Genomic DNA, 16,789 nt, shown 5'->3' with positions numbered 1-16,789 from the left:
TTTTATAGTACCGATCCATTTGGGAGTTGGTTTGAGTCATGCTCGATTGAGTCTAAGAAAATCTTTATTCGTTCATAATGTTCATACATACAAGTAAACACAAGAGTAGCAAAAATCAAAATATAAACTTTACAACGACTACCTGCTACTCGTACCTAGCGAATAGCGATACCTTTGAAAAATCTGAAAACAAATACAAATTGTTTATTTAACAAATAGGCCACAAGGACACTGTTACACGTCAACATGAATAAAATAGAAGAAGGAAAGGTTACGTATGTTTTTCAAGAAGTAAGAAATCATTTACTGGTTGTTCTTGTAATTTCAGAGTGAAGAAGACAGATGCTAAGGAGTACACTGCTTTCAAAACGGATCATATCCATAAAGATACCCAAAAGAATTTCCTTAAAATGCAGTTTACATACATTCGCCAAATTGCCATAACACTTGCATAATACCATTAATGTCATTAATGGTATTATGGTATGCAACCTTATTGTACAGCTCTTTTTGCTTCCAAATGAAATAAAAGCGTAGCCCAAAGGACACATATTAAATTTAGCGCCATTACACGCTGCGGGCGGAATTGCATTAACATGACTGGACAGTAATGTCCGGGGACTGGTGAGTGTATGATTATGTGCTTATTTCATTTGGAGGCTGACAGGGAATTTTACTAACATGGTAACAAGTGTAGGTTAGCTGGAATATATTTCCTTTGTAGTATTTAAATTACTGTTTGAATATCTATAAATAAAATAAAAATAAATAAATACCTCATGGTAGCAAACAAGCAAACGGCACGCGAGGTGGTAAGCAGTCACTGTTTCCTATGGACGCAAGCAACTACAGCGTGTTGACGACTTACAGTTACTTGTTCCAGTCCAGATCTCTATATGCCAAATCATGAAATTCCTAGACATATTGTGAAACGTGATTGTGTCGACGAAGCCCATAATATAAAAATTATCGTTTACCACGAAATCGACGCGGGCACCTGAAGCAACAATTCTATCTGCTTTGGGTTATCTACATTCATATGATTATATGTTGCAACTATTAAAATTACAATTCTACATTTCAAACAGTCTGCTAAAAAAGTAATAACTACATGGAACAAGCATAACAAAAATATTACCTACACATAAACTTTACAATCTTTACAATATAATATGCAGGCAATGGTATCAAACTACATGTATGAGTTTAATAACACAGCTCCACGAAATGTCAGAGTAACATTATTATCTCTGACGTCATTAATCCGACAGTGACGCGTATCGCGTAATTGAAGCTTTTGATTCGGCTTCACATCATTATGGCGAGCTATTTATGGCTTCATTTGTACAGGCAACGTCAAAAGTAAGGAGAGGGGTCAAAAGTTTATATTATTACCATAGAGCTTCACAAAACAAGACTGGACGTAGTTACGCAATAACGTTCCAATCCACATGAAATTGTCATTAAGTTTTAGACCTTGTATGAAAAACAAAAGACTTTCATTTCAATGACAATTTCAGATGGATTGGAACGTTATTGCGTAACTACGTCCATTAGTCATCCTCCTTCTACACTGATTTAAACTTTGACGATTTTTACACATATTTAAAATTGCAAACGGGACTTCGTCGCGTAGTACTATGTTTTAAACACTAACCTCGGACGGCATTGTCCCCGTGGTCTCGGAGTAGACTGGCTGGAGTTGACATCAACATCTTCTAGCTATACGAGTTTTCCGAACTACCCGCATTTGGTAGTGCTTGGTGGTGCTTGTTTTGGCCTTCTACGCCCGCGTTATTTCGGCATTATGCATTTACTCAACAGGATTCGGCGTAGACACTAGTTTTAGAAAGTGAATACTGGCTGAGCTTCCATCCCGGTTGTCAGGGCCCAGGATCTTGGATAAACTAGGCCTCATCCCGTTCGCCGTTTTATCCCAAACTACGAGTATTACTTCTATTTTGATCGCGACTTTATTACAGTTACATTTGCAGCATCTAAACACCTACCCCCTTATAAACGTTTACTAAAGTTATTAAGCTGATAAAGTTCGTTTATCTGAACTCTTTTATATCCATGGCTATGTTCAGATTGTTTTGTACAGGATTGTACCACAGAAAATTAACCGGACTCCAAGCGAAGGAGCTACGTATTGGTCCATTAAATCAAAACTGGCTGGCTGGCATTGAACAAATATTGCCGAATAAATAAATAAATATTACAGACATTCTTACACAGATTGACTGAGCCCCACGGTAAGCTCAAGAAGGCTTGTTTTGTGGGTACTCAGACAACGATATACATAATATACAAATACTTATGTTCATAGAAAACGTTCATGACTCAGGAACAAATATCTGTGCTCATCATACAAATAAATGCCCTTACCGGGATACGAACCCAGAATCCTCAAATCCTATTTATGTTACATAGTGTTTTTCTTTTGACTTTGATCGCAACCCATAGTGCCACTGCGCCCGTCTTAGGTTACACGTCACATACAAGGCGACAGTGTGTTCCGGCGGACATCCATTACCGACTTGTCACCACATGTTCGCACTGGCCTGTTCAAACAATGCTTCAATTAAATTTTTGGTAATATCAGTGCAGTGTATATGGCTTCTGAAAAAAGGAGGAGGTTCTCAATTCGACTGATTTATTTTTTGTTCAAGCGCGTAGGTATAGGGCTTCAATCTATTGATGACATTGGCGAATTCAAAGTAAATCTCGTGAGGGATAGAAATGATATTTTATTTTTTAATAGAAAAATGCTCGAATGTATAATATATTATGTATAGGAGCAACCCCAATAATACGTTAAGAAATTTTGTACCATGATTAAAATGATAGACGACTTTGACGAGTAATAATAATTAGTGATTACAACCAAATATATTATGCAGCGTGACACCAATCAAATTGATGCTATCGGCATGAAATAAAAAAATAAAAACCGGCCAAGAGCGTGTCGGGCCACGCTCAGTGTAGGGTTCCGTAGTTTTCCGTATTTTTCTCAAAAACTACTGAACCTATCAAGTTCAAAACAATTTTCCTAGAAAGTCTTTATAAAGTTCTACTTTTGTGATTTTTTTCATAATTTTTAAACATATGGTTCAAAAGTAAGAGGGGGGGGGACGCACTTTTTTTTCCTTTAGGAGCGATTATTTCCGAAAATATTAATATTATCAAAAAACTATTTTAGTAAACCCTTATTCATTTTTAAATACCTATCCAACAATATATCACACGTTGGGGTTGGAATGAAAAAAAAAATCAGCCCCCACTTTACATGTAGGGGGGGTACCCTAATAAAACATTTTTTTCCATTTTTTATTTTTGCACTTTGTTGGCGTGATTGATATACATATTGGTACCAAATTTCAGCTTTCTAGTGCTAACGGTTACTGAGATTATCCGCGGACGGACGGACGGACGGACGGACGGACGGACGGACGGACGGACGGACGGACGGACGGACGGACGGACGGACAGACAGACATGGCGAAACTATAAGGGTTCCTAGTTGACTACGGAACCCTAAAAAACGAGTCTTGTTTATGATACTGTATGGTATAATTATGAACGTTGTGTTAGCTTGTAAACGGAGTCTGTACCTCGAAACACGAACAACCTTTTACAATTTAACATCTGTTGAAACTCGTCGAAGTATTTCTCAACAGTTACTTTGCCTTCTACGAAAACATTGAATTCAAACATGGCTTCTTAATTAAAATCCAGCACTGAAAATGTTTCCAGCAGTTTGACAAAATTACTCAAGGTTTTCCAGCTTGCCGTCGAAAATTCCAATTCCCTACAGCTGCATCGTACCCTGAGGTGTCATTTTAATTTGCCAAGTATTGCCGAGTAGAAAGCTCGAGCAAACCAGTATTCTGCGAGGCTGTGTCGCCACCCTGGCGGATAAATAGTGTCTTAGAACTCTTAGAAGTATGACAATTGATAACTGAAAATAAGAACCTAGGAATATACGATGTTGATGTCTTTGTTGCCAATTGAGTGAAAGCACCAAAAAATTTACCAGACATTTGAGGTACGAGTATAACTGAAATCTTATGAAATAGGCGAAAGTGGGATGTCAGGATCGTAGAAAATGGAAATCCGTGATCTCTGCCTACTCCTCTGGGGAACAGAAATAATTGTATATATTATGTATGTACATAATAGATTTGACGTAAAGCCAATATTCCTCAATGCAACAACGAAACTAGGATCAACAGCTACCGACCCGAAAAACAAATCTAGTCAACCAAGTAGAAGTAGAGGCTGGATAAGGGGCAGCTATTTGCGTCATTATAATATGGCGTAAGCTAAGTAAAGTATAAAGTAAGTAGCTCACACTGTCCGATCTCTGGTAACAAGGATTTTGGATCAAATCGTAAACAAAACAAGTAATTATATCAAGAAGTCTAGTTACACTGAACAGTACTCGAATTCTCTCGGCCCGCTAAGCGAATCAGCTTATCGAGCTAATTCGGCGAGCTTGTACCAGGCGAGCATACATCGATTGGTAGCTAATGCATCACACGGTAAACATTCCCGGGAGATTTCTGCAGTCCTGGTGTGTTGCGTTGCGGTGCACCTTGGAGAAATTTACGGAAAATGTACCTACATTGACTCGTTATTGCTCGTAGCTTTAAGTTCGCCTTGTACACAATTTTCCTTTCGATAGTTTTCATCGACAATGGAAAACATTTTTATTGTTTATGGTGCTCCCACACTGGGCTGTTATAAATGTTACATTACCATCATATATACTAATCCTTTAAGGTTTTCTCTAGTTTATAAAGGTTAAATATATATAAAGATGATAAATCTAATAAAGTTTAAAGGACCAATATCGACAAGTTCCTTATGGTGCTCCCACAGTGGCTGTTATAAATGATATATAACGTCAATGCCATCGCACTGTCCCTGTCACACAATGTTACAACATTTGTAACAGCCAGCGTGGGAGAAACATTACACAAAAATACACCATTGAAATATGTAACTACAATCTACATTAGAGATGGGCCGAATATTCGGTATTCGGCAAGTTTTTCAATGTTCGTATTCGGCCGAATAGTTCGGTTATATTGCCGAATATTAACCGAATAAACAAAGTAAATAAATAGCGTAAGTTGTTTCGTAATTCATCGGATAATGACATCCTATTTAATTCTAAGGAACCACGAAAGGGAGTTATAATTGCGTTAAATAAGTACCTACAATAATTATGTAAAAAAGTAAAAATAACGTACCTTAAGAAACAAAAACCATAATTTTCTTATGCACTAAATTATAGGAACATTAAGAGCCTCAGTACCCATTACCAATCATTGAAAAGTTTTTAACTCTAAGCCAGGATTTAAAATATCGTGGAACCGAATATTCGGTTCGGTAACAGCCTAACAGCTGAACCGAATGTTCGGCCGAATATTCGTATTCGGCAAAGTCCGTATTCGGTCCATATCTAATATACATATAATTTTTAATTCAGACACGCATCTTCCTCGATTTACTTCAAGTACGTCAGCTTCAGCACTTACGGTAAGAGGGATGGCAACATTGACAATCACGGGCGATTAGTGTAATCCCTCTTGTCTTTAAATCCGTGAGCGCTTCCGTGTCCTATAGAATTTAACAGGAAAAGGATCTGCCATGGTTACCTACTTCAGTTTTTAAACACGCTCGAATGTTTCTATTTTTGGATCTTAAGATAGCTGTCAACTCCACAAGGCAACTACTTAATATATTATACGAGCAGAACTTATTGTACATACATAAAATCACGCCTGAATCCCATAAAGGGCTACCCCTTTACAGCACACGAAACTACTCAAGTTTCAGTGCCACTCTTGTCAAATAAGGGGTTGAAAGAAAACTAAATTGCAGTGACAGGTTGTCAACCTCTCGCCTACACCACAATTTAACGCGACCAATCTACGCCACAATTTAATCCCACAGTCGACTTGAACGACACCCACGGGAAGAAAGATGGTGGTGAAATTCATAACTCGTCACCACACGGGCAGAAAAATATATTGGGTTTAAATGATCTCATACCTAATTCAATAAACTGTACATTGTCATTTTCTCGACCTCACATAATTCCGCCGAACATCTGAACAGCGAGAGCATTAAAATTTGTATGTTACAAAGTGGACATCCACATTTCTATTATTTTGAAACAAAAGGCTGATTCAAACAAATTACGAAATAACTCAAACGAGAAAATTTGCGGTCCGGCAAATAGCGAGGATTATTTTGATGGATTATACAAACATTGGGAAAGTTTTGATCCCACTGATGTTCCGAATAGAGGTAATGAGTTGATAACGGGCTTGGACTGGTTGTGAATATCTAAATTGAACATTTTATGAAAGCTTTAAACTTCAGAAACTATTACCTATATATCCATTAGTTTTATATTAACAATAGTAGGTAAAGTTTTACTGTTTTTTTAGGTAATTAAGATATCTGACTGGAAGATATCGTACAAAGAGAGACATGGTGGACTTAAGAAAACACAAACAAACTAATAACAAACTCCACGTACTGTATTTCAACAAGCTGTTAAAATACAGTACCCTTTAAAAGAAATACATTAGTTGATAATAATAGTAGATGATAACAGTAGATTACATACCTAGGCCAGTAATGTAAAAAATATATCACAGATGGCTTTCTTGTTTACTGGTCAAGGTGTCTACTATTTTTGTTCCACGGAGCCGGGAAGCAGTAAGTTGGTTTAGCGCAGCGGCCTGAAATTTGACTATTCTAGGCCGGAGGACAGAAAATAGATTATTGTTACATTTTAATTGCTTCCCAAATGATATTGTCTTTTCATTGCATAGACATAGGGAATATGTTGTTGCATAAACTTTACTTTTTATACCCATAACCAACAATGAAGATAGAATTTTTCAAATTGCCGCACAGCGCTCACAAAGAAAACTGAGAAATAAAAGAAACTTGAAACTTGGTCCGTGGTTTTTACAAACCAGGAATTTAATGATGAAATTCCTTTGGATATTGAATCCGAGTGATTAAAATCCGCTCATAGTTTATGTAAAATGCTAGTTTGTGACGGAAAATTTATAGTCGTTGTAGAATAGATTTCAGATTATTTAACAAAAGCGAACAGTGGGCTCCTTCACCACAGTGACACTGACACTGACACTGATAATTGTGTGCCTTTTTAAAATATGTGTATTTGTGACAATCAGCGCCACTCTTGCCCATTAGGAGATCTCTTTTAAATTAAACATGGTACAAAGTAAGTTCCTATTTCTACCTGAACTGGTTATACATATTTCGTCAACCATAGAACAGCTGCATTTTGACTTTTCATTTTCATCAGCTAGATTTAATAGCAAGCTGTTAGCGAACACCTTTGCTCATATCCACTTGAAGATTCCTCTCGGATTTAATGAAGAAACGTGGTCTAGCGTCCAAGTGACAAGTGACGAGGAAAACAATGAAATAAAACTATGAAAATGAATTTATAAGGTAAGGTGCATCCCGGAGTTTCGAACTCTTTACAGCGATCGATGACAACGGGTGATGCCCGCTACCAACTATCGCGCTAACCGAAGACAATATTAAGAAGAAAATAAAGATTAAAATGTATTTTTGTATGAGAAACGTAAGTAATTTGTTAAAAAAAGGAAAATAGAGTTAATCGGGATGTACATACATTCATACAACTAGGGAACAAATCAAATTATTTTATTGAATATTTTTTGATTTGTTCTTTTTCCAAGTAGTCACACTCGGCCACCACCAGTGGCCCTTGCACCAGTGGGCCTTGTCGTTTTTTCTTTCGTGTATGATATCTATTTCAATTTACATACATTCATCATTGAAATCGAATAAAGAGGACGACCGTCAGTTTTCTGCCCGCTGCACTAACTAAGTTGTCGTTTTCTGGGTCCATCAAACATTAATAAATAGCACATTTCTCGTCACATAAATAAGAACCCCTCACATCACTCCTAATCGCTTTCTTGCTTGGCTTCACTTCAGCCGACAGTTATAATTATGGGAGTCTCACAGTACAGTGGCGATATCAACACACATTAACACAAATAAATGTAAGTAGATAATGTGGTTAGTTTCCCCAATTAACGGTGGTGACTGAGATCAAGAATTTCAACACCATCTATTCCTGTGGGTGTTAATATTTAGAAGTCAACCGAGGGATATGGGCACATACATATGTATGTGCTACGTGCTAGCAACCTGAACCTGACACTGCAGATTGCAGTGCACTAATTGTGGCACTGAAACTTAAATAGTTTCATGTGCTCTGCCTACTTTTGGCTATCCGGCGTTCATGTATGTATGTAAAAGGTAATAGCAAGTCAGCTTATGACATGGACTACACTCCGTTGCGAAGGGCGTACCTTTATCAAACATTTTAATGGCACCCCGCCTTTGCCACGCTCGCGACAAATTCGCAAACAACGAATAAAGAACCCGCTGTCAATATGCTCGAAATACGTGATCTCATCACGGGTCCTAAATGAATGCCCCTTTTGTATATTACTGGAAATCGTGACATAGCGACAGCAGGTATTTTTTGACAACATCATTTATAACAGCCAGTTGTGTTGCAAATGTATTATTATTCACTAACACAACCACACAACACATGAAACAGACGGACAGAGCGACACCATAAGGGTTCCTTTTGTACTTTTTTGGTACGGAATCCTAAAAATGGTCATTGGCAGCTACGACTGCTTCTCATCACGTGCCTCTTCAGCTCGTTTGCTGCCATTTCGTGGCACTTCATTCTGTCTTGTTGTTATTATGTGTGTTTATTATGTGTAATTTATCTTGCCTGATGTGTTCACGAATAAATGTTTATTCCATTCTATTCTATTCTATATCAGGAAATTCGCCTGATTTCAAATGATTTTCGTCTTCTAGAATCGACACACTATAGAGAGGTTTTAAATACTTTGCCGGTCTGTAAACTGAGAGAACATTGTTTTCCTACCTGGGTTCTGATGTACAGTCACCATCATAAAGAAGTGATAATTTCTGTACCTTGTCGCTTTTAAGACGATACAGGAGAGGTCAACTATCCATACAAACGCTCTCGACTATTTCCTACCTGGTTTTTAAATTTAAAGATAGAGCAATGATTTTTTTCAGCACAGATTCTTATAATTTTTATCTGTGTCGGACCGTTTTGATTTTTTTTAATTCTTATTTTTAAAGACGCTAAAGCCCATAAAAAATTCCAAAAACGGTGTTATGGATTATGGCGTAAAAAAAGGTGTGGTGTTCATGCAATTCGAAGCGCAATGGCGTTCCGCGCGCCATCTAGCGAGGCTAGTTGTAACTACGAAGTATCGAGCGACATCATTGGTCGTGATTCAGTATTGGCTAATATAGCAGTGAGTGCTGCCTCTCGCGGCGAGAGTTGAAGTTTGGAGTTGACCTGTGAGCTTGTAAGAACAAGCATGGTAAAAATGCGTTGAGAACGATTTGTATAAGTTTGCTGTTTTTGTATCGCGACGCGCGTTAAAATAGTGTCTAAGGTGTAACTCGTTGCATTAAAATAAGTGTTAGTTGAGCCCAGTGGTTTGATTCAACGCCCAGATACCATCCCCTGGCCGAGGTAGCTTCGGGGACGGCGCCGGTCCTCGCTCTGGACCTTAAAAGAGCGTGGTGGTCCAGCCTAGGTGTGAGGGGCCGGAGACGACGCGTCGACGGCTACGAGCACCATTTCTTCGGTGTACCAGACCGGCGGGTCCAGGACCTGGCCGTGTAGCGTACATTTTGGTGTTACCCATAAGGGGAACGATCGTTATCAGCACGATATTGGAAGATAACCCTCGAATTGGGACAAGATTCAGGACCGAAGCGGTCTACAATCAGCAGAATCGAGGATTCGCGTCATTCCAGCATTTAGTGTTAAATTCCGTGCGTTGGACGCTAAATAACGAAGTGAAAATCAAAACCGCATGGGTTTTTAGGTTATTAGTGTTGTGCCAATTTCATTGAACAGATTACCGGTTAAGTTGCCAAGTTGGTAACATTGAGTGACTAACTTCACATCGAACAACTGTCAGCTGTCAGAATCGGCCATAGTGTATAGACTCTAAGTTACGTCAAACTTCAAGTTGTTGACATATTAAACGTCAAATTCATTTACTTGCCGGATCGATATTGTTAATCGCTATTATAATATAGAAAACAAGTGTTACAATTTAGAGTTAACTTTACTGTGAGATATTTGTGTTCATAGCAAACATGTCGCTAAAAGCCGCAAAGGTTCAATTAAAGACCCGTTATTTAATGTTAACGGATTATGCTGGCACAATTGTGGTACGACCAGGCACGATCGCCGCGACCGTAGCAAGGAGGCATTTCCGAGAAGCCTACAAAACGTATGTTTCGGCATACGAGTCATTGGTGGCGAGTGATTCGGAACTTGCAGAGGAGGAAAGACTACTGTACCAGCAGCAATTTAGCGAGGTAAATCGACTCCTCATTCAATTGGATGAGGCATCAGAGGAAGAGGAGTCCGGGAGGCCCTCAACCTCAAAACATCAAGGTAAGGTCAAACTTCCGTTAGTTCAATTGCCTACATTTTCAGGCTGCCTAGCTGAATGGCTGTCATTCTATGACTTATTTATGTCCCTTGTTGATGCGGGACCGCTTTCCGACGCGGAAAAACACTATTATTTAAGGACATCGTTAAATAGTGAGGCACTATCGATTGTTCAACATTTGCCTATGGATGGCGACAACTATACAGTTGCCCTGGACCTCCTAAAGCAAAGGTATCACAACAGCAGGCAGCTGGTAGACACCTTTATAGGACAGATCCTAAACCTGCCCAACGTGGGAGGCCCCAATGTCAATTTAAGAACTCAGTTTTATGATCCTCTCAGAGAGGCCATCCAGGCGCTTAGGAAACTGAAGCAACCTGTCGATGAATGGTCGTATTTATTACTGCATTTAATTTTACAGAAGTTGCCCCTGCGCGTAAAGACGCTCTTTGAGGAGCGGCACGGGACAGATCCGCAAGTGCTACCGACCCTTACCCAGCTAGTGTCGCTACTAGATGAACAATGCCGGGTGCAGCAGGCGATCTCCCCTGCAGCAGTGGAACGAACTCCTGCGGCACGCCGGTCACCCACTGCTAGAGGTCGAGGCGGCGCAGCGCCGGCTCACCACCTGGCAGCCCCCCGGGTCCTGGCAGCACAACCGGAACCCAATGATCAGGTGAATCGTTCATTTGCAACTTGCTCTTATTGCGCGAGCAGTGCTCACACCCTGTACAAATGCCCCGCTTTCCTGGGACTGCCACCCTCGAAGCGCAGAACCTGGGCTAGAGATACAGGGGCCTGCTTCAAATGTCTCCGCGCTCATTATGCTAGAGAATGTATGTCGCGCAATTGGTGCGCGGCATGCCAATCATCAGTGCATAATTCGTTGTTATGCTCGGCTGTGGCAGGCATGTCGGTTGAGGAACCAGCAGCTGCAAAGGCTGTGCATCGAGTGCAAGATCAGCCACCGGCTCAGTCAGCCTCGTGGAGGCGATCACCACCGCAGCGGCGGTCACCACCTCGACCGGCCCCGCCACAGGAGAGAGGGCCGCAGCAGGCCCACTCATCACAATCATGCTCACCACTACCGTGGGGTGTGGAGGAAGCTAGGACTCCTCCCTATCAAACCAGACACCTCTTTTGGTGGCTGCTGGTCACGTTCCACGCCTGCCGGTTGGAGCGAGGGCCCGCCAGGCGCAGGAGACCTTCCACTCCTTGCGCTTTGGCACTCGACGCAGCCCTGAGCCCCGGCAATGAAATGATCTCACTGTTGGTGAACCAGAGGCACGGTGGATGACGCCATCCATCCGTGTCAGTCCTACAGCCATTGTTCTTGTTAGATCAGGTAATGGTACTTACGTTAAGGCTAGATCTTTGCTGGATACCGGCGCGGCTTGCTCCATAGTAAAGAAATCATTTGCAGATGAAGTAGGTTTGCACCAACAGTTTAATGGTACTAATATATTTGGAATCGGTGATCAAAAGGTCAATGTCCCCGGGACAATAGCAAAGGTAGTATTCAGGCCGGTAGGAAAAATAGTTCCGATAATTAGCGTTATAGCTACAGTTATGTATACAGTTACTGGGAATATTCCATATGTAAATGCATACCTCAAGGGTCACTTAGATGCGACGCAGCTCAAGTTGGCAGACCCAAAGTTTGATGTATCTCAAGATGTAGATATCATTTTTGGACTGGATATACTCAATTACATATATACAGGCTCAAAGATTCTCACTAACATTCCAGGTGTGGAGGCCTATGGAACGTGCTTTGGCCATGTACTGATGGGTGCTTTGTGGAAGCATCCCGCTGACATCTCAACGAAGCAGCTGAGAGGGACGTCCGTCGAGGACTATGGAGTCCATGCGACACGCCTCGAGGAGGTACTTGAGAAGTTCTGGAAGGTCGAGCAGCCTCCAGAGGATCCGGTGGAGCATCCGGAGCATGTCGAATGTGAAAGGTTGTATACCTCCAATACTACACGTATGCCTGACGGCAAATACATGGTACGGCTGCCCTTATTGACAGACAGACCCGCACTCGGTGAGTCGAGGGCCATTGCCGCACGCAGGTTTTATTCATTAGAGGCGAAGCTAGCCAAGAATCCAGTCTTTGCTGAGAAATACAGGGATTTCATGCGAGAATATGAGTCATTAGGACATATGTCGAAATCAAACTATCAATTTGATTCAGAACACTTTATAATTCCACATCATGGTATTTTTAAGAGGGATTCTGATAAGCTCAGAGTGGTATTCAATGGGGCATCTCAAAGTAGCAATGGAATATCTGTAAATCAGTGTCTTCACTCAGGAAAGCCGCTCCAGAATGATATTACCAAGATATTGTTGAATTTCAGACGACACCAGTTTGTCTTCACGGCCGACATCCGCATGATGTTCAGGCAGACGTGGATACACCCCGACGATAGGCGCTATCAGCTGATCCTGTGGCGTGAGGATCCGTCGCAGGACCTACAGGTATATGAGTTAAATACTAATACCTACGGGCTACGGTCAAGCCCCTTTGTCGCAATAAGGACGCTAATACAATTAGCCAATGATTGGCAAGCTCAGCATCCAGGCTCCCCAGCTGCAGACGTCGTGCGACGGCAGGTATATGTTGATGACGTACTGGCGGGAGCAGAGTCAATTGCGGAGGCCCAGCAGCTAAAATCGGAGCTCACAGATCTCATGAGCAGTGCTGGGTATGAACTTAGAAAATGGTCGTCCAACTGTCGCGAGTTACTGCAGGACCTACCACAGGAATATTGTGAGATACCTCATCAATTCGACGCAGAAGATAAGAGCCTCATAAAGGTATTAGGCATCCAATGGAACCCGATAAACGACACAATGTCATATCAAATCAACGTACCCCTAGGGCAAGCGATAACCAAGCGAAGCGTGTTAAGTACTATCGCTCGATTATATGATCCTTGCGGATACTGTGCTCCCATCGTCTACAGATTCAAACTGTTTATGCAATCACTTTTTTCAGATGGAATGACGTGGGATGAACCCCTCACGGAGGTTCAAGAAAGTCAATGGAACGAAATGGTTCAGGATTTAAACCATTTGTCTCACTTACAGATCTCTCGATGCGTCGCGCTACCGGGATCGGTATCATATTCACTCCACGGTTTTGGAGATGCGTCTGAGATGGGCTACGGAGCGTGCGTATACCTCCGGACAGCAGACGCCGCTGGAAACGTCATGGTACGACTAATTATAGCTAAGACTAGAGTTGCGTCGAAAAAGACCAAGCAAACCATTCCAAAGAATGAGCTAAACGCGGCTCATATGGTTTATAAATTGCTGAATCACGCCGCAGCGGCCTATGAAGATGAACTTGATATTGACAGCATAAATGCATGGTCCGATAGCAAGATAACGTTGTGTTGGTTAAACACTAAGCCACACCTGCTCCAAACATTTGAATGTAATAGAGTACAAGACATTCAACAGTCGAAGCGACTAATGACATGGCGCTATGTCCGGGGTGAGTTGAACCCGGCCGACGTCGCGTCGCGGGGAACCACAGCGAAAAGGCTCCTCAAGTGCAAGCTGTGGTGGTCACCAGACTGGCTACTCGAGGAGGAATCTCAGTGGCCAACGATGCCAGTCACCATGTCACCTGAGCTGCCAGGGTTCAAACAATTGGTACATGTCGTCGCTGAAGAGCAGTCATGGGAAGACTGCCTACTATCCAGAGTGAGCTCTTATAGTAAGCTCATAAATGTAACGTCATACATTTTACGGTTTTGCAAGAATATTCGTTTGCCGAAGCAGCAACGAAACTTGAACCAGACCCTGTCTATAGATGAAAATCGTGCCGCTACGAGCCACTGGATCAAGAAGGTCCAGTTGGATGCATACAAGGGTGAAGCCATCTTATTGAAAAAAGGAAAATTAGTATGCAAGTCTCTCCAGAAATTAAGCGTCTTCGTAGATGAAGACCAGTTTATTCGAGTCGGCGGCCGACTCCGTAATTCAAGCCTGCGCTATGAAGCGAAGCACCCATTGCTTATTCCGAAGGATCATAGATGGACTCAGTTGTTGATGCAACATTATCACCGAATACATTGTCACGCATCGACAAGTGCGTTGATTAATATATTGAGACAGCGGTATTGGATCCCGTCAGCGAGACGTCAGGTTGCTCGCGTCATCCACAGCTGTACACCATGCTTCAGGTTCAGCGCGACCGAGCAGGCACCGTTCATGGCCGACCTGCCCGCCGACCGTGTCACGGCCGCGCGTCCATTTTCCGGCGTTGCAACGGATTTTGCTGGCCCTTATCTGGTTAAGGCCAGCCAACTTAGGAATGCTAAATCAGTTAAAGCTTACCTGTGTGTTTTTGTATGCCTAGGTACCAAGGCAGTGCATCTAGAGCTCGTCTCGTCGCTGAGCACCGAGGCTTTCATCGCTGCGTTCACACGGTTTGTCAGTCGACGAGGGCTGCCCTCCCTCGTCCGTAGTGATCAAGGTACGAATTTTAAAGGTGCTAGCTCATACCTCCGTGAGGTTAATCAGTTCTTACTTGACCATGAAACCGTCCTGGCGGATGAGTTTCGTCGTCAAGACGTGCGCTGGGAATTCAACCCTCCAGGCGCTGCCCACATGTCTGGATTAGTCGAAGCGGCCGTAAAGAGTAGTAAGAATCTGCTTAAACGGGAAATAGGAGATCGGATCCTAACCTTTGAATTACTGTATACGGCCTTCTGTCGGATAGAAGCGGTTCTTAATTCTCGAGCGCTGGTTCCAATGTCAGAGGATCCTTGTGACCTGGAAATTCTCAGTCCAGGTCATTTTTTGATTGGTCAGCCGTTAGTTTCATTACCTGAACCTTCATGGAAGGACACAAATATGTCACGGTTATCACATTTCCAATTTGTACAAGCTATAACTCAGAAATTTTGGGCTAAATATTATTTTGAGTATTTGAACAATTTACAATCACGTAATAAATGGAATAGGCATGTACCTAATGTTGCAATTAATGATTTAGTCCTAATTAAAGATGACAATACGCCACCTCTACAATGGCGTAGAGGTAGAGTAATACAAATATTCAAAGGATCCGACGATGTTGTCAGATCGGTAAAATTAAAAACTCAGGGAGGCGAACTCGTTCGTCCTGTTGTTAAATTATGTAAATTGCCCATGGAACTGTAATTAATCATAAGGAGTAATTCATTATAAATGTAAATTGAAATATTGCTACTAACGTATGTCTGTTTGAGTTCCACCAGGGAACCATTGTAACTAACAACCTAGTAAATAGTTTACCTTAAGTTTAATTTCACTGATGTAAAAATTGTGTGAAGATGTATCTAATGGTCACAGATCACTTCTTGCTAGATGCCACATGTAGTATTTGTATCTGAATTTTTAATTTGTTTGTTTTGTTCACTTGATCTCTAGAACGAGACAATTGAACAGCTTCAAGTCTTCAGGTCAATCTCCCCCCTGGGGGCCCCAGGATGTTCATGCAATTCGAAGCGCAATGGCGTTCCGCGCGCCATCTAGCGAGGCTAGTTGTAACTACGAAGTATCGAGCGACATCATTGGTCGTGATTCAGTATTGGCTAATATAGCAGTGAGTGCTGCCTCTCGCGGCGAGAGTTGAAGTTTGGAGTTGACCTGTGAGCTTGTAAGAACAAGCATGGTAAAAATGCGTTGAGAACGATTTGTATAAGTTTGCTGTTTTTGTATCGCGACGCGCGTTAAAATAGTGTCTAAGGTGTAACTCGTTGCATTAAAATAAGTGTTAGTTGAGCCCAGTGGTTTGATTCAACGCCCAGATACCATCCCCTGGCCGAGGTAGCTTCGGGGACGGCGCCGGTCCTCGCTCTGGACCTTAAAAGAGCGTGGTGGTCCAGCCTAGGTGTGAGGGGCCGGAGACGACGCGTCGACGGCTACGAGCACCATTTCTTCGGTGTACCAGACCGGCGGGTCCAGGACCTGGCCGTGTAGCGTACATGTGGTATTCAGAATTGGTGACAATTAGCCAAAAAAAGTTTTGAAGGAGGAAACAGTCGAGAGCGGAACTTCGATTTTAAAGATTTTTTGACAATATCTTTCAACTGAGTTCTTTTTTATGGACATTTTTTTTTTCGATAAATCTAGTTAATAACACTAGTATATTAAACTAGAATTCCCAAATTGAAAGATGGTCTCCTTTCCATTTTAGCATTTCCGCTCCTGTAGCGTCT

The 16,789-nt window shown here is 41.8% G+C and overlaps 2 protein-coding genes across 4 annotated transcripts; both read left to right on the top strand.

Annotated features, from left to right (window-relative positions):
* The first annotated feature begins 9,299 nt into the window (after positions 1-9,299).
* On the top strand, positions 9,300-11,812 carry LOC125226946. Its single transcript, XM_048131129.1, has 3 exons — positions 9,300-10,570; positions 10,990-11,244; positions 11,477-11,812. The coding sequence occupies exons 1-3, from the start codon at positions 10,517-10,519 to the stop codon at positions 11,810-11,812; spliced, it is 645 nt and encodes a 214-aa protein (XP_047987086.1). The 5' UTR covers positions 9,300-10,516.
* Positions 11,687-16,352, top strand: LOC125227127. Of its 3 annotated transcripts, none has more exons than XM_048131344.1 (2): positions 11,687-13,052; positions 13,665-16,352. In XM_048131344.1, exons 1-2 carry the CDS (start codon positions 11,862-11,864, stop codon positions 15,747-15,749), a joined length of 3,276 nt encoding a protein of 1,091 aa, XP_047987301.1. In that variant the 5' UTR covers positions 11,687-11,861; the 3' UTR covers positions 15,750-16,352. The 3 variants fall into 3 exon arrangements, with proteins under 3 accessions (XP_047987301.1, XP_047987302.1, XP_047987303.1); XM_048131345.1 differs by having other exon boundaries at positions 14,944-15,079; XM_048131346.1 differs by lacking the exon at positions 11,687-13,052 and having other exon boundaries at positions 13,663-13,790; positions 14,944-15,081.
* Positions 16,353-16,789: the final 437 nt, after the last annotated feature.

The sequence above is a fragment of the Leguminivora glycinivorella genome, chromosome 6, assembly GCF_023078275.1.
Source record: "Leguminivora glycinivorella isolate SPB_JAAS2020 chromosome 6, LegGlyc_1.1, whole genome shotgun sequence".
Taxonomy (NCBI): Eukaryota; Metazoa; Arthropoda; class Insecta; order Lepidoptera; family Tortricidae; genus Leguminivora; species Leguminivora glycinivorella.
This window is presented reverse-complemented; position numbering and strand designations above follow the sequence as displayed.